Raw genomic sequence first — 24,816 nt, 5'->3', positions numbered from 1 at the left:
ACCCCCGTAATTCGCACCCTAATTATAATACTTAATACTTTTATTCAGAAAGAATACACAAAATTTATCAAAATTGATATTGAAGACATTTATAAAGTTACAAAAAAATTCAATTGTTTCAAATTTCAATTATTTAACAGAAATCACAGAAATAAATTACATTTCAAAATATATTCAAATAGAAAACAGTTAATGTAATAATATTTCACAGTATTACTATTTTTACTGTGTTTTTTGATCAAATAAATGCAGCCTTTCAAAATCTTACAAAATCTTACTGACTCCAAACTTTTGAACAGCAGTGTATATCCTTTCTATTTTGGATTCCATTAACTGTATATAAAATTACCCAACACATACATAGAGATAAATGTGATGCTAAATGACAGACAGAAAAGAGTGACATGGAGAAATGTTAAGAAATATCAGATTATAACTATTACTAAGGTACCTCTGGTTTTCAGTGGCCTGTCATTGCTCTCTGGAAATATGTAGGTGGGACGATATGGATTTTCTTCGATAGGCTCTGAGTAAGGTGAGTGAAAGACAAAACACATGCTGACAAAGATGACTACACACATAGATACATGACTGAAATGTGACCTTCAGATTTGGACACACAAAAAGATGAAATAAAAGTGTTGATTTTATGTGATTCCCAAGGAGCATCTTTACCTGGGACTTTGTGAATCTGCTTGAACATGTTTCTGTACCAGTCCTTTGACAGCTCTGTGTTCTAGAAAACAAAATTGTACAGATGGTGTTTTATTTATAGAAGATTTTGGATATAGTTATGTAGTCAAAGTCTGCACAGGTATATCTTGAGAACTAGAAGTGGCTGTTTCTTACCCGTACTGGGACTCTGGGTGCTGGGATAGCTGAATGTTCAGACAGTCTCATTCTCTTTCCTTCCATGTCTGCTGGAGTCTCAGAGGAATATTTATTCTGGCTGACTGCAGGGCTCCGATTAGGGCCACTGCCCTGCTCGGCCACAGCTTCTGAAGCACAAACTCGGATCATAAGCATCCAGAACACAAGATAAAATACACACAGGTCTGGTTATTTCAGCTGACACTTATCTAGGACAAAATCTTTAAAAGCATCACTGAATGATTTAATATTTAAATGAATAAATAATTGCTACAGCTCTATTCGAACGGGAATTGTTTTTTCTAAGAAGGTCATTTATATATCTACTGTATATATATATATATATATTTGACAGATGTACTTTGTAATTTAATTCTGTTGGAATCAAACAATTTTCTGTTATTCTCACAATGCTATTCCTCATTCATTTTAACAGTTGCTGAATACTGTAACTAAAAGTTAAATTTTTTACATTTTATATAAAATGTTTAATCTCCACTCCCGTAACCATACAACAGACACTACCACCTTAATAATAACTACAGAGATGCCATTCAGTCACGCAGACGTCTTATGTTAATTTTACCTCAAACATAACTTTGAGATAAACTAATCACAAGGGACAGAACATTCTCGTTTCTCTTTCTACATCGTGAAAGCATTTAGCTATTTAATACACATGATACTTTTACTTTTGGTCCATCCTGAAGTATCGAGAGGCTGGTATTTACCTCTGCTGTGCTGCAGCAAGACGATTGTTGGGTTGACGCTGCTGGTGGGGGGATATGAAGAGGACACTTTGGCTGATGAGGTAATAGCACTCGGCTGATCAAGGCAGGACGTGAGCTGAGACTGACTCTCACTTACAGGTGAGTCCACCTGAGGAGAACACACAAAAACAGACACACACTCTAGTGGTTGTGAAATACAGACAATTTTGAATTTCCCAGAATTCCTTATGGGGGAAATTTGCTTCACTACACTTCCCTCTCAAGCAAACAATTGTTGCAAAGATTCCTCTGCAATGCTGATAAAGACAATGACAAATACCATAGAATTGCACTTAAAGTATTTGGTTACTTCGAATTATTTGTCTTCTGTCTTGAGGAGGTCATCAACACCAGGAGTATTCAGCTTTATAATAACTTTTTTAAAAAGATTTATATAATGCTTAGCCAGTTTTATTTTTATAATATTATAGTAGGCTACTCATTTATATAATTTACACAAAATTACTAAAATTAAAATATTTTACATGGTCAGTTTTCATTTTAAAGAGATCAGTTGGTGGTAGCCATTGACTCCCATAGCATGGGAAAAATACTATGCAAGTCAATGGCTACCAGCAACTGTTTGGTTACCAGCATTCTTCAAAATAATTTATTTTATGTTCAACAGAAGAAAGAAATTCATACAGTTTTGGAACAACACGAGGGTGCATAAATGATGAAATTTTCAGTTTTGGGTGAACCATCCCTTTAATTTTAATTTAAAGGGTTAGTTCACTCCAAAATGAAAATTCTATCATTAATTACTCACCCTCATGTTTCAAACCCATAAGACCTTCGTTCATCTTCGGAACACAAATTAAGATATTTTTGATACAATATGTGAGAGCTCTCAGACCCTGCATAGACAGCAACGCAACTGTAATGTTCCCAGGTCCAGAAACATAGTAAGGACATCGGTAAAACAATCCATGTGACATCAGTGGTTCAACTTCAGTTTTGCGAAGCTACGATAATACTTTTTGAGCGCAAAGAAAACAAAAAATAACAATTTATTTAACAATTCTTTTCCCCTGAGTTACGTCTTCCGCCATATTGGAAAGCACCCAAGAGCGTAATTGACGTAATCAGCGCCATTTACTTTCGGAGGAGAAAGTGTGTGCATGAATGTAATCTGCATAATCAACGTTGTTTATGCTTAGGGGAAAGTGTGCCTATGTGTTGTGATACTCTAAAATGGCGGAAGACGTAACTCTGAATATGAACTATCCCTTTAAGTTTTAGTCATTTTGTTATGTGTTTTTGTTAGTGTTCTACTCAGCTTTAATTTATTTTTAAGTTTTAGTAATTTTAGTACTTCAACTTATTCAACTTAACTTTTTCAGTTAGTTGCATTTTTAGGTTTTTAATGTAATATTTTTATGTTATTTCAGTTTTTCTCTAATAAAAATGTTATTATTTTAACAGTAATAGTTTTAGGTAACAATAACAAAACTTACTTAACAAATCACTAGTTAAAAGTTAGTTAATAGTCAGAAATTACATTAATTTTTCAAGTAACTTCTCCACTAATTCCCTAGAGTACCTTTAGGGATACATAATTGATCACCTTGGATCTATACCATTATAGCTGATAATGCAAATTTTAAAAAAAAGAAATGTCATCTTGCTTGTAAAATATTGGCAACATTCATTCACTGCACTCATTTAAATGATTTTAAGATTGAGGAGTTCCTCAGTGTTGTTCCTCAATGTCTCCAGAGATCTTGGGATCGAGCTGTTTAATTAGCACTGATATCAATCTCTAAATGGCATTTTTGCAAGAAAGCAAAGCATTGCTAAAAAGGAACGAAGTTCAGACATGGTGACTCACCTTTGTTGGTGTCTCATTGACTTGAGTTGAATTTAAATCAGCTCCGGTATTGTTTACACTTCTCTCAGCCAGACTTGTTTCTGTGGCATCTCCATTGACCGCACCATGCCATTCACCTGTAACAAATCCAAACAGTTTGGATTCTCAAAGGATCAGCCAATCTCCAAGGCACTTTTAAACCCTAAAAAGGCATAAACGTGAAATAAAGCTGCCTCCACTTGGCAGCAAGCCTGTTTGTTTCCAGAACTAACCACAATTTATGCCACAACAAATTCCTTAATCCTCCATTAAACGAATCACCAGCCAGAATCTGTCAGAACTGAACCCCACAGAAAGACTTCATCCACTGAGATGCTAATTTATGACTGGAAAAAACGATTCTCTGAACTTTGTCAGAAGAACAAGGGGACCATTGAACCCACTGTAAGAAGTGTTTGTTCCAATGGCCTTTTTATTCAGGCACAACAACAATTAAGACATCTCTCCCAAGTGCTGGCAGTTAGCCAGGATAGTCCCAACATGGAGATGCTGAAAACATTCACGCTGAAGGTTTCCATTTCCACAGCTCAAAGTGGGTGTGAACAAAAGACGTCTTTGATTATCCCCTGCAAATATGAACATTCACTGAAAGTTATTTGAGCAATGATGTTGACTGTCAGACAATGCTGTATATGTTCCACAAAAAAATACTAATTTGTCTCTATAATTTACTGTGCAATTTAGCAACTAACCACACCATGCCCATTGACTGTCAAAATAACATAACATGAACTTTTTTTTTCATTAATAGGAAAAGAGGAAACTTAAGAAAGCACCATTCCTGTAAACAGAGATCTTTCCAGTTACTGGGGGTACAGAAAAAAATAAAAGCACTTTTTAGTGCACATTATCTGCAGCTACAATCATATCCTAAGTAACATTATGACAGCACACAACAATTAGTCTGGCACTGTCCTGCTTTGTGCAATATATTCAGAGCACTCTCCTATCGACAAATCCTGCCTTTCCAACTCACTTTTGGCAGCGTTCTTGGATAGCTCTTGGCTTGTGCCGTCCTCATCATTGATGTGCACTAGTGTGGCCCTCAAAGTAACAGCACCCTTGCCCTTGCAAACACGGGTAGGGTCCAGCACTACAAAAACATAAGCAAAGAAACTGATTTTATCTTTTCAAAGCACTAAATAAAGTTTCATATTACTCATTTGTTTCCCTGGACCACAAAATCAGTCATAAGTAGCACGGGTATATTTATAGCAATAGCCAACAATATACATGGGGTCAAAATTATCTCCATGAAGATATTTAGTAATTTTCCTACCATAAATATATCAAAACTTTATTTTTGATTAGTTACATGCATTGCTAAGACCTTCATTTGGACACCTTTAAAGGCAATTTTCTCAATGTTTTGATTTGTTGTTGTTGTTGTTGTTGTTGAATAGTTTATCTCAGCCAGATATTGTCCTATCCTAGCAAATCATACATCAATGGAAAACTTATTTACTCAGCTTTCAGATTTCAGATTTCAAAAAATTCTCCCTTATGACTGGTTTTGTGGTCCAGGGTCACATTTGATATTATGTTAGTCCCCCAAATCCTACAAATGCTGCTCTTACCAGTAGGCATGAGATCAGGGGAACTCTTCATGGTCCTCAAAGGAGTTACTCGCACAGCAGATACAGTGCGCCGACAGGGTGGACATGCTGCAAAACACATACAACCATACGTGAGATGTGGAGAACAGCAAAAGAAACTAAAGAGAGCTATTATAATTGCATTTATCATTTTTCAACCTCTTCTGTGACATTTTGGGTCATGACCCACCCATTGAGAAGCACTGCATTAGTTTTTACTAAGTTATTTGTTAGACTTTATTGAGAGCAACAGCTCTAATAATGCTCATATAGAGACCCCAGGGCTTTTTAAAGGGGTCCTATTATGCTTTTTCACTTTTTTAATTTTAGTCAGAGTGTAGTGTGTATGTTTGGGCATAAAAAAAGATCTAGAAAGTTACAAATCTCAAAGTCCACTTTAAAGGGAGATATTTTGGGGTTTTTTTATCCCTTTTAAAGAACTACAAGGAACGGCTCGTTTGGACTACAGCGTTCATTAGAGTAGCATTACATATAATTCCCGCCTACAGAAATTCGAATGGTTGGGGGGTGGGGAGGGGCGAGGTCGTGGTTAGAACGCTTGGTTGAGTGAGTGCATCAGACGAGACGATGAAGAAGAAGTGCTGCTGCAGAGTTAGTGCATCAGAGAAAACCAAGAAGAAGAGCTGCAGTGCTGTAGCGTCAAATTTTCGGCATGTCTAGAACAATTCTTACAAGTATAACACGACGTAGCTGGGCACCGCGGACAGACGCCGAACGGCGCCGCCAGTGTGCCTACACTCATAGAAAATAATGTATTAGAATTTTAAAGACGTGGCGCAACGCAACGCGACGCTGCGCTTCTCGTCCGATGTGCGACCGCCTGAAACGCTGTTTTTTTCACCTCCGTGAAAAAGCGGATGATGTCAGGAAACAGTGGTTGCAATTTATTTTTTAACTCTGTTCCTGAGCATTATAACCCCAATTTGCTATTGTGTGTGGTGTATTTTACTGAGGACAGCTTTCACAACATGAGGGAGTACAGTGCCGGATTCGCCAAAAAGTTTTTGTTGAAAGACGGAGCAAGGGGCGTGGCAGTAATGAAACACCGTCTAAGCTGTTCATCAATCACAACGCACTGGGACAGCTAACCAATCACAACACATTTTGTTTTTCGGAAGGCAGACCTTCATCAAAGCCAGAACTAATCGAGCTGTTTGTGCCAGGCTGGGGAGAAAGGTATTTTTCGAACCACCACGCATGAGAGCATGTTCTAGTACACCCCCAAAACAAAATCAAGACTTTGTAAAAGAGCATAATAGGACCCCTTTAAGTCCTAGGACGATTGTAATCACAGTGTTCTCCGAAGGCTGGCACAAATATCAAGAAAAGATGGATGAACGGAAGGAAATAGGGGGCCTGGCAGTGAGAATACTGATTCAACAATGACTCAAGCCAGAGAGAAAGACAGAGAGAGTCTGTGTGTGATTGCTTACTCATGAGCCTCCTGCATCAAGACATTAGACAGCTATTATTCATTCCTTGTTACTGTCTTTTATGTATTAGTGTTTTAAAACAGGCTTAAACAATATCATATAGTGTACTGTATGAGACTATATGCACAGATTTAAAACTTGCATGCAGAGAAAACAGGTGTTTAAATTGCCTTTTGCTGTTTTAATATTATTTATGTTGTTTTTTTTATCTGTGTTGCAATTGTTTTGTTTTGCATATTTCATTCATGCCCATATAACTGTAAATAAAGGCCAGCCAGGCCTGCATAACGTCAAGAAACTGGACGGAGATACTGAAAGTGTGGCACACTTACCAGGGGCTGCATCAAATTTCCCTGTGCCCTCTGCTGGAGAGCCCTGCAAATGAAAATGAGCGAAAGGAGAGATGAAGGGAGATGCTGAGACAGGGAACAATGTTGCTCAGCATGTCATTAGGAAAGAGAACAAAGAATATTGAGTGGCTGAAAATCAAGATTTCAGCAAGTCAACAACAACACCTCCATGATATGTTCCTTAGCATGTTTACAACTGCAAAAAAATGCTAGTGCAAAAAATGGGAGTGGGCGATATGACCAACAACTTATTTCACAATTTTAGAAATGTTATCATGATATATATTGTCCTACTGCACAGCCCTAGCAAAAAGTATGACAATTAAAAAATAAAAAACCTGCCCTGCTAGCTTGACTCTGAATATAAATATTTAAAAACAACCTGATTGGCTGGAATGTGAAATTTGTTATAATGTTACAAACAATCCTACTAACATGGTAAGTGTGAGGGTGCTGATGCATGAGGAGACCGACTAACTGATGTGTCACACCTATGGCTGTGGTTCACACTGAAACAAGATACAAAGTGACCCGTTACAGAACATTGGCTGAGTAAGAAAATATGGGTCAGTGAAAATGTATATGTTTCAGTAGCTGCCAATGGATATCCCTCTAGCACTCTATCCCTCTGTTTCTGCCCTGTAGCAAATGAGTAAGCCACTTTGGATGAAAGTGTCTGCCAAATCAGATAATGATTAGTATTTTAGTTACTTATTACTGTTTGCCAAACGAGAGCTTTCTTTATACATACAAAATATTACAGAAGTCCTGGATAATTGCACATATTCCTGTAAAATTTCTAATGAATCCCAATGTAAACATTAACCATCTGTCTCTATGCGAGGTGCTCGGTCTCATTGACTGATTATAGCCTACAGTTGCTGTCTATAGGAAATCAGAACCAGTTAATTAGCCAAATAATTAAACTTAGATAATTTAATGGAGCCTATATCTTCATTAAATTACATGGTAGGCCTATATAAAAAATATAGCCTAGATAGAAGACTCTCCCAGATGTTTACAGAAAAGACTGTTAGCACTGGATTTACCCACTTGAAAATGGATATCGTCCTAAATTTGGAGTTGTTGAATAGTTGCGTAACAGCAATTTTGTAATTCAATAATACACAAATATGATGTTTATTTTAAACGTTTATATAGCATACTGAATTGGATAAGTGGGAATCACTTTCCATAGTAAATTTAAAAGCAGGTCCAGCAAAAACAGCTGCATGCATCAATCCATCAGTCAAGACAAGTCACACGGTTTGAGGATCCGTAATACTCTGAATTGCTCCACATGCTGCCTTTGTAGAAAATATGCTAATAATCCTGATTTAACTTAAGCTTTGAGGTGTTTTACTAAATCCAAAGCCATAACAGTCAATAATCATATCTGAAACTGATTTATTTCTACATATTAATCTTGTTAATATCATACCGACACGGCTTACCTGTAAGGACCTTCACCTTCAGAGAACTTCAGCTGAGCTTAACTTGGTTTAAAGACCTAACAAACACCCAAACATTGAGGGTGCCCTTTTAAATGTCCTTTGTTGGGGCCTATCATACAAATCCAGACTATCATGTTCTATTCTCTTCAAAGAACTGAACCTTAACAATGCTTTGCCTCTTTCAACTACCAAGATGTTCCTGTCAGCACCTGCCACCTGGGAATGTGGCACCTACTTAGCATATGATGAACGAATTACAGCATCCTGCTTTCCATCCACCTCTCCATCCCTGTCTGGTATGTCAAGCACCTCATGAGGCTATGAACTATATTAAGATAACTGTAAGATAATAGACCAAATATGTTATAAATCTGGACGTTTGTCATACTAATATGATAAAGTACGGACTGTTGACTGTTTGATTTGAAGGGTATCAGAATAGGGCATGGGCCAAGTTGGACTAGACACAACTTTCTCACAGTAAACAGTGACCTGGGTGGTCATATCAAGGTCAAAGGCATGAACACTAACAGTTTAGGCCACTCTAGTGTATTAAAAACACTTATGATGATTACAGTCTCCATCCAGTACGCTAAAAAAAAATAGATCCAGTATAGTAATTTAGATAGATTTAAAAGCCATGCTAGAAATATCCTAGGAAATTAATCTTTAAAAAAGTGTGCTAACCAAGAATGACACAACAACAAAAATAATAAAACAATAAACAATAAAACAATAAAAACCTCAATCTTATTATTTTTTCATCATTTATCATTAGTCCAAGATCATGCTCTCCATAACTGTACATTATATCAAATATCTTTAATCGGCTGTATTTTTTTGTAATGTCATGCAACAGCTTTGTGTTCAAACAGACAAATTGTGTGAACAGACAAATTGCTGGAAACATGTTGCATTGTGCCTGGTAACTGCTGCACTCAGTCCAGCTGGCCTTCTCGGGGCAAAGCTGTAAAACAGAGCAACTGTGGAAAGGCTCATGTCAGACATGGGTCCAAGTCTTTGTTTCAGAACCAAAACACTGGCTCAAATCTCACTCAAGGCCAAGCTGTAACTCTCAGGTCCACAGTTTTGGCTCATGTAGCTATTGGTGAGAAAAGGGGAGTCCTGCTGGGGCACTTAGTAGCTCAATAAATCAAAATCTCCACGGAGTGTCTTACATTTCTGAACGTTTTAGCTCACTGAAAGTCCAATACAAAACATTAATGTTTTATTTATAAAGACAAACTTTTTTTTTACAAAAATGAAACTCAGTGACTGTAAAGATATATATCAAGATATAAATCACTTTAAACAGTAAAAGATTTTTAAAATGTTATGGTAAAAACTTGTTAATTTGGTTAACAGTAGAGCCCAACCGATATATCATTTTGCCGATTTTATCGGCCGATATGAGCCTGTTGCCGATATATCGGCTGAAGGCTCCTCGAGCTGAAGGGATCCCCCGAATTTGGTGGAGATCCGCCGCCGGGTTCACGAGATAGTGACACCAGCCAACACTTTCACTTCAGTAAGGAAGTTGTTCAGGCATCAGCATTCAAGCGTTGTCTTATTCGACCGTAAGTGCCCTGCGAAGTGGACTTCACAAGATATTCTGCCATGATTCCAGTTCCAAGGGAACGTACACGTTACATTCAAATGGCATTAAAGTGCGCGAGACGTGAATTTAAATTGTATTTATTTACAGAGGTATATTATATCACACTTCACACTTCTCTAGTAAGTTTCGTCTGTGTGTGAAGACAGTAGCGCAAATCCGTGAATGAATGTTCCGAAGTGAAATAAACTTCAACGGAATAAAGTTGAATGGAACTGAATTGAAATAAAGTTGAATAAACTTCAACTTTACTGTTCAGTGCACTGATATCACTCATTTCGGTAATAAAGTTTATTGTTAAATTGTTAAATGCCCTGCCTCCATTACATATCTTTGTCACATCATTATAAGTGTTTGATCACAATATTTGAGTGATCATTGCAAAAAATGTGTTTATGTATATACTATATATTCTGTTTATGTATATACTGAATACTATATATAGTACCAGTCAAATGTTTGGACACACGAATGGGAAAGTGTCCAAACTTTTGACTGGTACAGTACTATAATATACACAAAGAATATCGGCCGATATATCGATATATTTTTTTACTCCTTAATATCAGTATCGGTCCCAAAAAAATCCATATCGGTCGGGCTCTAGTTAACAGTTTCCTTCGGTAAAAAAACTGTAATAGATCAGACACTTAACGGAACACTTTATAAAGTAACTTTATAATTTACACTGAAAAGCCATAAATTGACTTTTTGTTATCAGTTATGTACATTAGTGTTTACATTTTATGTTCCATCTTATCATCTGGCAACCACAGATGAAATAATGATTAAATAAAATACCTCATCCTGCTAACACGCATTTATTAGCTTTTCTCCTAAATTGCAATTATCATGCAGCATACTAGCTCTACTCACCCCAATTTTCAGCCACAGTCTGTTTTTAATTCAGAATATTATTTATAACACACTGTAAAGTGGTAACTATTTGAAGTTTGTTTTGCTTGATTTAGGTTGATGTTAAATTATATATTTATATACACACACACTGTATATATACTGTATATACACATACACACACATTATTTAACATTGCTTGCTAACATAACAAAAAAAATTTAAATGCATTTTTGACTAATAAAAACAACTAATTCAGACATTATAACATAAAGTACATGTTTGGGTTATTATTTTCAGTGTAGAAAAAAATAAAGGGTCCCTTTGGTGAGCATTCTTTGCTAAATTCCCTCCCTTCTACTAGTTTATTTCTGTGAGCAACACCTCGGTCTTGTGAACTTCTAAAATTTTCCACATATCAATAATTCTGCTGAAAGCCTTTTAAGAACTTGGCAAAACCCTGTGAAATCCAGCCAGATATTCCGGATTTTGATGGCAGAACTATTGGCTAAATAAAATACTTTTCAAATAAAATCTGTGAGAACTCTCCAACCATCACAATATCCAGAAAATGAATAAGTCACAGCATTAGATTCTAAAGCACAGCTGAAGGTCATCATGTACATCCCGCACTGTTTTGTGTTTTATGCCAGTCCTCTTAAAATAATAAAGGGGGTGACACAAGAAAAAGAACCGTGATATTCCACCCAAGAATCTCTGGGGATTGCCTCATTTTATTTCCATGACAGCTTTTAAAGTGTCCAGCTTTAATACACAAAGGAGATCTACAAGGGGCCTGCTGTAGCCGGAGCGAGGGGGCCGGAGGGGAGGGGGGCTCTTACATAACACAGTTTGACTTCTGCTTTGTCAACAAATGGCAGAGGGGGACAGAGAGAGAGTAAAGCTCACCAGGATCACAGCAAACAGCTCCAAACATGGCTCGAGAGTAGCGCTGTAGAAGAACAACCGTGGGTGTTTAATTGAGAATAGCCCATCAGTACCGTAAACATCTTCAGCAGACACACTGGACGGAGGCCTAGACTGTCATACTCTCAACACATTTAAACAATGGCATCATAAAAGGAAATGTATTCAACTGTGGTATTTGCCTCAGCCACCATTCATCTACACGTGTCTTTTTCCCAGAGCATGACATTACTGTCAGAGAAACCTCTCAGCTATATTACGAAATAATAGAAAAGGTGATGAACAACTGAAAAGGGAGCTAATATCTCCAACAAAACAAATACAGGTGTAGATAATATTAATGCTGATGATTAATGCTAATAGACAAAGATTTGTGAGCTTATTTTGCTTTACTTACTATTCTGAACTCCTATGGGCTTTCAGGAACACAAATAATGCATATCAAAGCAGTTTTTCTATTACAAAAAAACTCCGATTTTTGAAGTTGACCCACCAAGCATAGTTGTTGAGTTCAATTAATGCATTTCAAATAGACCTGCACAGAAAAAAATAGTTTTGCAGTTTATTTGTCCTTTTCCCAGCATGCACAGGGATATGAATAATTACAGTATAGTTTCCTTGTTTAACTGTTTGCCAGTTTTATTTACATTTATTCTGGTCCTATTATTAGTAACTTGCTATTTCTTAATATAGTTAATTCCTATATTAACACGATTAGTTCGTTGATTATTAAGTGTTTGTGTGTAATGAGTCATTCAAATTTATTTTTTTTATTATTATGTGTGTGTGTGTGTGTGTGTGTGTGTGTGTGTGTGATGGTTTTCATGTGATGTGGTCAATAGTTTAGAACAACAAGCACTTTACTCTCCATGACATCTAAATTCATTAAAAGAAAAGAAATGCATAACATTAAATTATTTAAAACAGTGTAAACAAGAGGAACTTTACAATTATTTTTAGTTTATCTTTAATCTTGGTCATATGTAATATTTCAAATTAAATACAGGTGCATCTCAATAAATTAGAATGTCGTGGAAAAGTTCAGTAATTCAACTCAAATTGTGAAACTCATGTATTAAAAAATAAGCAGCACAACAGTTAATAAGACATTTTAAATTGCAATATTACTGTTACTATAGTTTTTATCAAATAAATGCAGCTTTGGTCCGCATCAAATACTTTAAAAACATTAAAAGTTTACCAACCTCAAACTTTTGAATGGTAAGTTTTATATTCTTAGAACTGTTACAATGAAATTGGATTGTGTCATGGGATCTAGACCATTTAAGCTTTTATCAGGACAATTAATTGAAAGTATCACATTTTAAATAATTCAATTATAAATTAGTTAAAAAATAATGAAACTCATTTAAAACTAATTTTAAAAAAGTCATGCAAACTGTAGTTTTCATTCAGATTTCTTTCAGTAGAAACAGTAGATTTCTTTCTTCTGCTGAACACAAACACACACACACACACACAAAAGATATTTTGAAGAATGTTGATAACCAAACAGTTTCTGGTCCCCACTGACTTAGTTTTTTTTTCCATATTATGGAAGTCAATGAGGGGGGAGCAGCAACTGTTTGGTTACCCACATTCTGCCAAATTATATTATATCCAAATTATTTTATGTTCAACAGAAGAAAGACACTCATACAGTTTTGGAACAATTAAAGGATGAGTAAATGATGACACTTTCATTTTTGGGTAAACTATACCTTTAAGATGGCAAACTGAAAACTAATAACATAATATATAAAGTAATCATTTACTATATATTCTATGACTATAACATCACAATAACCATTATAATGCTAATGTTATATATGTAAGAGTAATAATAAAGCAGTGTGATGCTACAATACTAATAGTTTACATTTTCCATGATTAACAAACTGTTCCTTAGCAAAGACTACCAATTACTAAAATTAACAACTATTATATTTTCCGCTCACAATCACCTGGCTTGATTACTAATAAGCATTTCCGTACCACTACCAAACACTTATAGCACACCTTCACCAGTAAAACAGTCAGCGTTCATGCCATCTGATACAGAGTGACATTTAAAATAACAACTGATATTGCATCATGGAATACAGAAGCCCATTATGTCTGGAAGATGTTCTAGTGCACAGCTGTGTATAGATGAGTCAAAGTCTCCGGGTCTGGCCCTCGCAGGCCTCGGCATTTGCTGACCAGTACAACAGGCAGCCACAGAGGGAGGGGCGGCACAGCATCAGCCGCAGCCCAAGCCAGAAAAAAAGCCTTTGTGCACAGCATGGATGTTCTAGAAGGACAGATGGGGCAATGATAATGAGTTTCACACTTGGGATACAAAGCAGTGCGTAACGGGGCGGCTTTTGATATCGAATGACTGACAAAGCTCATAAGGCATGCAGGGATTTATTTTGTAGGTAATAAAAATAAAAATGGACCAGACTGAGATCTGGGATACTGAATTTTGGCACCTTAGTGAACAGCTCAGGATGTGACACATAAGGGTTGATGACATATAAGAGCAAAAAATAATAATAATGTTCCAAGTTCCAAAAAAAAAGGAATAATAAAAGATTATAAGAATGCTAACATTTTACAGTAAGGTTCCATTAGTTTTGATGTTGATTAATGTTGATGTTGATTAACACATTAACTAACATTAACTAACAATGCAACTGTTCAATGTTAATTCATGTTAGCTCAGGTCCATTAAATAATATTAACAGATACAACTTTTGAGTTTAATAATGCATTAGTAAATGTTGAAATTAACATTTACTAAGATTAATAAATGCTTTAGAAGCATTTTTCGTTGTTAGTACTAATGTAGTACACTAATATTAACAAATGGAACCTCATTGTAAAATGTTACCATAAGAATTTACTTAAGGTTTTCTTTTGAAAAAAATCATTTTCATTTATACAGTTGTGTCACCCTGACATTTGTGATTTTATACACCAATTCAGAATTTAAAAACACAATAATCATAGAACATGTGTAAGTTATTGTATATATGTAATGTATATATATTTTTGGAATTAATTAATTAATTGATAGCACAAAAAAGCCACACCATTGGCCTTAAATTTATACATACTAACCATAACTATTATTAGTTATTACTATTAACATGTAGGCTTTTAGTTGCTCTGTGTTATGCCCACAGTGTATAACAGTGTACAATGCAAAAACAAAGTAAGAAAAATCTGTCCAAAATACGTCCCCAAAGTGCCGTGTTATTATGAAGGAATTTTCTGTTTTGATTTTTCACAGGTGTTTTAACTATATTTTGAATCACACTGCATTGTGTTATGTTTTATGGTTGAAGGGAATATCTGTAAACTTAATGAAAAAGGTATTGGTCATTTTCTGACCAGACATTATCTGTTTTTCTACGGATTCTTTCTTGCAATAAATCTATTTAGCACTGGAATTCTCACCAGCCAGCAATTCATCAATATTATTCTAACCAACAGAGATTGTAGGCTTGCAATGCAGACAGAGACAACTGTTTCAGACCTCTCAGTTATGTGACTGGTGCCTGATAATTTTGTCAGGGGATGTAGACTATTTAACCACACCTAAAAACGGCTCTATGATAATCCAGACATTTCAAGTGCTTCCCTAATGATGGAGGACCCCAAATCTCAGTGTTGAGCAACACCACCAGGCACAGCCTTTATAAAGCAAGCCAAGCCAAGCCATAGACATTCACACACACACACGCACACACTTGGACTTCACACTATCTTGAAAGGATGAATAGTTCACAGCTATCTGAAAAACACTATATTAACACATTATCTGAAGATTCATCACACTGAGTGTCCCAGCTATGTGTTACATGGCAAATAAATTAAATGCATAACGTATAAGCCCTGACATATCATTGTTACGTTCTATCTAAATATGATCTGCACTCAAACTATGAACTCTCATCAGGCAAACATCATCTCAACACTGACCTCAAGCCAGCTGGTCCACAATCTGTCAAAGCAGCAAGAGGTGAAAAGAAAAATCTGTCGGCACAACACAATCTGAAGCAGAGACGATCTGTTCAACTTCTTGTTTGCATTTGCGTGTTGCTTTGTGCACACAGACCTTGAAATTTGTAGCGCTAACAAAGCATACAGACTCGTGCACACTTTAAGTGCCACTCAAAGCCACACTGCAGTCAATTGGGTGGAAGGAAAGTATGGGGTTAGATGAAGGTTGCCAAGCAACATGGTGTAACATTGAAATGGTTTGGATGGGAGTGGATGTGGGGTATGATCTGTCAAGGGCGCCTCAATCATTGTCTGAGGATGCAGGTAACCAAAACATGCAGACATTCAGACCAATAGCATGATATTGAGCACGTTTACATGCACACCAGTAAGCTGATAACTCACAAATATTGTGAGAAAAAATTCCCCGTTTACATACATCAGTACCCTGACAACACAAGTAAGCTGCTTTTACATGACTTCATTAATAAATCAGGTTATTTCCCTATAGTGACGTCAAAATATAATCATTTGCATATCTGACTCCGAGTACTCCATACATTTGCCAGTTGTGATGTTAAATTAAGCTTGCAACATGTCAGGAAACGTACAGCTCATATATTATCCTCTCATGCAGTTATAAACGCAGCATTGTGACTGAACCACTTCTACTTCTGCTGCACGAGATGAGAACACATTTTTATCATTTTCGGAGTCATGAAAAAGTCTGCTTTTGTGATATATTTGCTTCTTTCTTTACTGCAAGACGTTTGCTCGGTCTAGGTGCGCTTAAATCTGCACTAACGATGCGTTCCTGTCACGTATCACACATGCGCACTTCAATAAGGCGACAGAAAGCGGGTTATTGCGTTTACATCCAATCAAAAATTGAGGGCTGGACGAATCGTTATATAATGCAGAATGGATGCTTTGTTTTTAAGCAAATAAAATAAACAGCTTAATTTATTAGTGGACACTGGACATGAATATGAACATGTTGGGACGTATTTGTAATGGCAAATGGCTACCAGTTGTAAAATACCACAGCAATATTCTACACTGATTTGCTGGAGATTTCCAGAACCATTAAAAGTCACCTGTGTAACTGATAAAGACAACATAACACATGATCTCATAATTAGGCCAAAGTACAAATAACCTCTTGTTAAAAACAGAGGATACTATTAATATGGTAATCCCTCAATCCTATAGATGTGAGTGACTCAGGAGCTCCACACTCCACCATGAATGGGAAGCCTGCGATTTTAATCTCACTCAGAGCACTTCCTCTGTCCATGACCAGTGCTTCATTCCATCTGCTGTCATACGCCTGCCCTCGCTCTCTTACCAATAGCTGCCTGTTTTTATCCAATTTGAGCGATATGCAAAACAAAGAACGTGCCTAAGGGCATACAATGACAAATCTAAAGGCTTAATTTTTGGTTAACAAGTGTTTCAATAGCAGTGAAATGAGAAGTGGCAGCAAATGGCACTAGGAGAAATGGATAATAGCATGTTATTAGCAGTCAAATCATGTCTTGGCATAATTGCAGTTCTACAAAAAAGGCTTTTACTAACTTGACAAACCTTTGTAAAAACTTTTATGGCTTTAGCAGTGCTTACAGAGGTGTAAATATACTTAAAAATCTTGAGGTCTCATGGCCTATACTATAGATCTATATGTAACAACCTGATGATCCTATAAGATCAGCAATATTAAATGAATGAGTTTGTCATTTAAACAGTGTTTCACCACCAATCTTTTGGGCGCCTGTTCACCACACTAGACAGTAACATGAGTCTACACAAAGCTTATAAAATATTAAGCAGGCAACACAAATTATTCATTATCTTTGTAAGGAGACGGCTTCCAAAGACGCTGGCAGGAACTTCTCACAAATGTTGCAGTCTCTCACCTACTTAAGATTTTAATGTTGTTCACTTCCTCTTGGTGAAATACTATATATCTCCTGTGCCAGAGGACGATGATAACGTCATGTATGTCTGGCACAGGTGTTGAGCTGAAACATCTGTGAACACAGATACAAATTTTTCACAGGGTGTCAGTTTTAAGGTGCAAACTGTTCTTTCTTTTTTGCCAGTGTACAATCCTCTTGTCAGTGCGCTTCAATTGCATTACAACTACATTATGCTATTAAGGAACAGAACAGAACTACTTATAGTTATAACATTTTGCCCTGTGTTAATGATTGTAGAAAAACCTGCTATTTTAAAGCAGGAAAAGTATGTAATTAAGTTTAAAAAAAGTTATGTTAATAAGTTTATACATCTGGTTTTCAATTCAGATAAAGTAATTTAACCAGGTTAACTAATTTTAAAAGAACAACCTTTGATTTTAAAATGTAAGAATTATAAATTTAGGAATACTGCTTTTTTTAAAATAATTCTTCCAGGAGGTTTAGAATTTTGGTTAATGTATTGCCTGTGTGGACAGTTTTATTACAGTTTTCTCTTATTATGAGAAGTAAAATACATCAGCAAAAGTGGGACAAACAAACAACGCAAATGAAACAAATGTTGCATAAAGAAGAGAAGTCAGCCTCATTATACGTTTACTGTTATTTACTGTTATTTTTTATATGCAAACTGGAAGGTAAGTTACCAACAATATATATTTCTGAAAAACTTGGTTTATAGCTTGATTGTGCAGGTCATTTGTGGTCTAGAGATGATAGATAAACTACCAGCCTGTGAGACTGAGGTTGATCTGGCAGACCATGATAAAGCTAGCTGGTAGATCACTGGAGCTGGTAGACTATACAAGTTCCACAAACCATCTTAAGATGAAAAAAAAAGTTAAAGCTGTACCTAACTGTGTCTACAGAGTTTAGAAATTGAATAGAATATTATTTTAGATATTTAAATGTAGGTGGGTTATAGCATCAAAAAAGCTCAGGCTGAGAGTGAAAAGCTTTTATCTGTGCACCATTACAAATCTACCAAACACCGTCCCACTGCATAGTTCATCTACTATACATCTGCCGCATACACCGCACTGCTGTACAACTACAGACAGTTATATCACTAAGATCTGTTTCAACTGTCCCGTTTCATTTTTTCAAGTCTCGTTTCACTGTCTTGCTCCCTGTGCATATCGAGTGAATCCTATTCTATTCCTTATTTGGATGTCAAGTGCAGCCGAAGACAGATCTCTTTTCCGGCGGAATACAAATATCCTAATCTCTATCCCATCTCCGTCATCGGACACATGCTTTCAATAAACACTGCAATTCAGTTTCACCCTTTACATCTGTCAATAGAGCCATAAAATGAGCACTATATAATAATACCACAAATGCTGAGTAACTGAAACACTTAGCCACGCTGCCGCACTTCTGCACTGCACATTTGTCTGCAATGGATGGCTGCTGCGGTTTATTATAATAAACCCTGGGCCAAATAATAGTGCCCCATACGAAGTAAACACGCAAACTTTCTGTTTTAGTTTGATGTGAAATATCACTGAGGTATTCAAACACTGGGAATATGACTGAGAATGAAGCAGGCGTTGCGTAATACCCACCTTTCTGAGGAAGCAGTCCAGGTTTCCGTATTGATAACGCTGCTGCACGCTGAACAGTGACGGTCACCGCACGCCGCTCGCGCTCGCCCGTGCATGGAGCCTCTCACGCTCTCATCACAATATCACTGAGTGGGAGGAGAGGGGCGTTCCGTAGAGGCGCAGACGTTTTATCAAACTTCAATTTTAATAAAGGTGCATTTTCAGTGTATATTTAAATGATCAGCAATGATAATAACAGAAAATACATTTAAATGACACATATTGCATTCCGTTAATAACTTCCTAGTATATATAAAAATACAACAATAAAAATTCTGCTAGTTTACATGTTGGCAATATTCATTTTTAGCGTTTTGGGGTAATAATCAAGTTATTTAAATGTTCATAAGTTTAAAATAATTTAAGTCATCTTGCGCCCTCCTTGGAAGTTTGCTGGGGCCCTCTAGTGGTCCCAGGACCCCTAGTTGAGAATCACTAGTCTACTGTACAGATGAGCTAAAAAATAAAAATGAAAGCAAATCTAGATTTTGTTTTTCAAAGTAAAAGTTAAAAAGAAAAAATAGTCCAAATACAATCCTTTTAATTATAATGATATTTATTTATTTTTAATGTATGGTATTTATTTACATTGAATTATAATGGCACATATAAAAACGTCTGAGAAAATCATTTTTTAACATTAACGTATCAAACTTCAATTTTAATAAAGGTGCATTTTCAGTGTATATTTAAATGATCAGCAATGATAATAACAGAAAATACATTTAAATGACACATATTGCATTCCGTTAATAACTTCCTAGTATATATAAAAATACAACAATAAAAATTCTGCTATTTACATGTTGGCAATATTCATTTTTAGCGTTTTGGGGTAATAATCAAGTTATTTAAATGTTCATAAATTTAAAATAATTTAAGTCATCTTGCGCCCTCCTTGGAAGTTTGCTGGGGCCCTCTAGTGGTCCCAGGACCCCTAGTTGAGAATCACTAGTCTACTGTACAGATGAGCTAAAAAATAAAAATGAAAGTAAATCTAGATTTTGTTTTTCAAAGTAAAAGTTAAAAAGAAAAAATAGTCCAAATACAATCCTTTTAATTATAATGATATTTATTTATTTTTAATGTATGGTATTTATTTACATTGAATTATAATGGCACATATAAAAACGTCTGAGAAAATCATTTTTTAACATTAACGTGAAATGTATTAAGCAAGTAGCAAACATAGAGCTACTGGATTGAGTATTAAATAAGTTTGTGAATGGAATTTTGAGCATATTTTCTAAGCCAAAAGATAAAATATGTTTCATGTACATTGGGTACGCTAAATATTCATTCTTATAAGGTAAACATATGCATTTGTCAAACACCTCCACTATACTATATATAGTGGGGGCCTCTATATAGGCCAGTTTTACAAACAAACAAAGCCTTGCAAACTTTAGAAAGTTTTTAAAAAAGGATGACAATATGGAAGAAAAGACTACATCCATTTAATCATGACTTTAATCAGTTTTGTCTTCATGATCTAACAAACATGAACACACCCACAAACAAACACTGTACACACACAAACCACACATCTGCCATTTTCACACTGTGCATTTACACTTTTCATGCTGTTAAATACTCTCTTTCTCTGCTTCGCTTTGGGTGATATATCATAGCCAGCAATAAAAAGTGAATACATCAATAAATACTTTTAAAACGCATAAAACTATTCAGCTTTATATCTCATCATCGCACGACCAATCCCAGCCAACACAATCTATATTTCAAATAGAAAAAAAGTTCAGATTACAACAAATGTAGGCAAATTATTGAGTTTGCTATTTGCTACTGATGGGACTCAGAGAGCACAAACCAAATGGCTATATTGCAAACAAGTGACCATATGAAAAGACCCCTCCAACATATTGCATATCTTCAGCTGAAGATTTATAATTTAATAACTATAAACTAAGGTGATTGTTTGCATTGCAAGTTGAATCTAGATCAAACCCCTTGAGGAACACTGGATACTGAAACCACAGGCAGTATATGAAAAATAAGATAGCTTCAAGACTTCTGAAACTGATGTTTGCATAATATACTCTGTGCTACGTAGATGGCAGTTGGTAAATATAAATGGCAAACCAGTTTCCTTAAGAGGCACCTTCATACAAAACCTCTGTAAGGTCATTGACTGACAGGGCAGCAAAGCAGCTGTCTTCAGTTTTGGACAAAACTAGTAGCTTTTTTTCCACCTTGAAGAGACTACAGATCTCATAGGCTCAACAAGAAAAGTGCAGAGTCAAACAGAATGAAAGCCAGCCATGTTGAAGCAGGCCGTCACCATGTGCGTCTCGGTATAGGTGGAGGCAGCATGGGCCTTTGTGCAGGCGTCTGATGAACAGGACGGGATGGAGTTGATACATATCGCTCGTTTAGTATCTCTGGATTCCTAAGACACAGCAGGTTCATGGTGAGTATAATGAATAATATACAAACTGAGCTCCAGACAAACCAGGGAAATAGGTTACAACTGTTAAACTTATGTAGCCTAATGAATAAATTTCAATATATGTTCAGGGTTTTTTGAGGGGGGGTTTTATCCCCAAATATTAAACAGTGAATCCTATTGTTTAAAAGTTTGAGGTCTGTAAGATTTTTTTATTGTTTATGAAAAATAATCCTCACCAAGGCTGTATTTATTTGATTAGACATACAGTAAACAGTTATATTGAATATTATTACAATTTAAAATGACTGTTTTCTTTTTGAAAATATTTGTAAATGTAATTTATTCCTATGGTGGCAAAGCTGAATTTTCAGCAGACACATTCAGAAATAATTTCTTAATATTATAATTTTGAAAACAGTTGCTCTGTGATACATTTCTTTCAGGAATTAATAGAAAGTTTAAAAAGCACAATTTAATTGTATTATTTTCTAGGGATGCACCGATATGAAAATTTTGGCCGATACCGATAACCGATTATTCTTTATTTTTGAAAGCCGATAACCGATATGTTGGCCGATAAATCTATATCCAAATTGTTATATACTTTTTGAGAGCCTGATTACAAAAAATCTCTTTTAACTTAACCAAAGGCATTTTATATGAGATAAATCAGATATACATCAAATAAACACAATATTACAACGTACAATTGCACAAAAGGCTGCAAACGAACAGCGCGCATCTGAAGTGTCTTTGAAGGAAATAATGCATTATTTATCGGCTTTAAGATATCGGCCAAATTTTCTTATCAGGCCGATACCGATACCAGCAAAAATTTGCATTTATTGGCCGATACCGATATGGTGGCCGATATATCGTGCATCCCTATTATTTTATTTTATTTTTCTATATATTATTCTATATATTATTTCTTTTTTATTAGCTCATCTTTATACAGTAGTTTATGTTAGTTGTATGTTTATCATGTTCATGTTTTTACAAAGAAATTTAACATTAAAGTTTGAAAATCTCCCTTCGACTTGCACTGATAAAATGTTTAGCATTCAAAATGTAGCATCATCCTAACATTTGCATACTGAATTGTGATTGGTTTTGTCTTCTTTGCATATATGTATCCATTCATAGCCACCTTAAAAGGTATAGTTCTAAACTCGGGTTGGATGTACACAGATTGCACACCTTTCTAAAATTTATCTAAATTGATCATAGCTCCCATAAGCTAGGCCAGATTTAGCAGTGGATATGTGGCACCCACATCAGACTGCGGATGTTCATCACCCCCTCTCTCTGACACGACACCAACCCTCTGATGTTTGTGTTTGTGTATATTAGCTGGTGAAAATGTAGCACATTCTAAACCCACACTCCATCTTTATGAGATTTAAAGGTTGATGCTTCTACACATGATCAAGTCACTGATGGAAAGTTCACCTTCACAAACTCCGGCGTTGTGGTTTAAAGAGTTCAGCAATTGATGCTGTGGTTTGTCAGATGGGGAGGTGTAGAGTTTCATACACGAAGCACCTTCGCTTCACCTACAAACTTTTATCCAGTCATCTGGTACATTCTTACCGTGAAACTTTTTCGAAAATAAAACTAGTCTAAGCCACAACTCTCTGTGTACATGTTCACTCTGTACAACTTCAAATCTAAAGACTATAATTCTCAGTTGAATTTATTTTTACTTACAGTTTGAAATATACTTCAGAATAAAGCTATGACAGAAAACACGTACCTCTCTATTACCCGTGGTGGGACCCTGGGTGGAGGGAGTACCGGTGGAGTATCCACTACGGGCCGGAGAGGCCGCGGAGGAAGTGGAATATCCGGAGGCTCCTTAAACCATTAAAGAAAAGACATATGATATGATGAATTTCTAATACAACAACCTAAGCTAAATACTTTGTGCCAGTATATTTTAGTATAGCAATAATCTATTAATGTGCAATGTATTATAATTTAAAAGTTTACAGTCACTTAAGTCAGTAAGGCTGCATTTATTTGATAAAAAATACAATAATATTATCAAACATATTACAATTAAAAAAAAAACAGTTTTCTGTTTGAATATATTTTAAAATATAACGAATTCCTGTGATGGCAAAGCTGAATTTTCAGCATCATTATTCAAGTCCTCAGTGTCACTTGATCCTTCAGAATCATTTCCAATATGCTGATTTGCTGCTCAAGAAACATTTCTTAAAGGGTTAGTTCACCCAAAAATGAAAATTCTGTCATCAATTACTCACCCTCATGTCGTTCCAAACCTGTAAGACCTTCGTTTATCTTCAGAACACAAATTAAGGTAGTTTTTAAGGAATCTGAGAGCTCTCTGACCATGCATAGACAGCAAGGGTCCTTACACGATCAACGTCCAGAAACATAGCAAGGAGATCGGTAAAATAATCCATGTGACATCAGTGGTTCAACCGTCATTTTACAAAGCTACAAGAATACTTTTTGTGCGCAAAAGAAAAAAAAACTTTTAAAGGGGTCATATGATGCGATTTAAATTTTTCCTTTCTCTTTGGAGTGTTACAAGCTCTTGGTGCATAAAGAAGATCTGTAAAGTTGCAAAGACTTAAGTCTCAAATCCAAAGAGATATTCTTTATAAAAGTTAAGAGTCAGCCACGCCTACCTAAAACGGCTCGTTCTAACACGCCCCCACATGTCTACGTCGCTATGTGGGAAGATTTGCATAACGCTGCTCAAATGTTCACGCAAAGAAAGAAGGCGTAACTTTTATTCTCGCTGTAGTTTTGTTGTTTCCGCCGCCATGTCGTAAAGACGCTGTGTGTTTCGTTGTGAAAGCGAAACTACTTTGTTTGGTCTTCCAAAAGAGGACGATATCCGCTTCGTCATGCCTAGAGCTGATCCATGCTGGTCGCTGAGGAAATACATCAACTTAGTGCTGTGGATTGCCGGATCGGCTTTCACCGTGGACGAAGCGGAGTCCAGCCCGGGGTCGTCACATGTCCTTCCGGACGCTCCTTCGTCGAAATCGCCGGCCGCACCGTTCTCAAGCCCCCCCGCCTCTGCTCACTCTAACCCTCC

The 24,816-nt window shown here is 36.1% G+C and overlaps 2 protein-coding genes across 3 annotated transcripts in view; both read right to left on the bottom strand.

Annotated features, from left to right (window-relative positions):
- Positions 1–19,348, bottom strand: part of LOC107601782 (sorbin and SH3 domain-containing protein 1) — a gene marked incomplete at its 5' end in the record, with an annotated part of 52,237 nt that extends 32,889 nt beyond the window's left edge. The window contains 9 exons of the mRNA XM_016294075.1: positions 452–526; positions 676–736; positions 850–998; positions 1,602–1,749; positions 3,472–3,587; positions 4,487–4,603; positions 5,088–5,174; positions 6,892–6,934; positions 19,295–19,348. Coding sequence (XP_016149561.1) covers positions 452–526; positions 676–736; positions 850–998; positions 1,602–1,749; positions 3,472–3,587; positions 4,487–4,603; positions 5,088–5,174; positions 6,892–6,934; positions 19,295–19,348 — 850 coding nt within the window. The remainder of the gene's footprint in view (positions 1–451; positions 527–675; positions 737–849; positions 999–1,601; positions 1,750–3,471; positions 3,588–4,486; positions 4,604–5,087; positions 5,175–6,891; positions 6,935–19,294) is intronic.
- A 1,437-nt stretch (positions 19,349–20,785) lies between these two features.
- The window catches only part of LOC107601836 (phosphoinositide 3-kinase adapter protein 1-like), a 16,179-nt gene continuing 12,148 nt past the window's right edge, over positions 20,786–24,816 (bottom strand). For both annotated transcript variants that reach the window (XM_016294148.1, XM_016294147.1), the window contains 2 exons: positions 23,497–23,597; positions 20,786–21,740 (listed from right to left, as the gene is read on the bottom strand). In XM_016294148.1, the coding sequence (XP_016149634.1) occupies positions 21,629–21,740; positions 23,497–23,597 (213 nt within the window). In that variant the 3' untranslated portion in view covers positions 20,786–21,628. The remainder of the gene's footprint in view (positions 21,741–23,496; positions 23,598–24,816) is intronic.

The sequence above is a fragment of the Sinocyclocheilus grahami genome, unplaced genomic scaffold (genome assembly GCF_001515645.1).
Source record: "Sinocyclocheilus grahami isolate Dianchi unplaced genomic scaffold, SAMN03320097.WGS_v1.1 scaffold313.1, whole genome shotgun sequence".
Lineage (NCBI taxonomy): Eukaryota > Metazoa > Chordata > Actinopteri > Cypriniformes > Cyprinidae > Sinocyclocheilus > Sinocyclocheilus grahami.
This window is presented reverse-complemented; position numbering and strand designations above follow the sequence as displayed.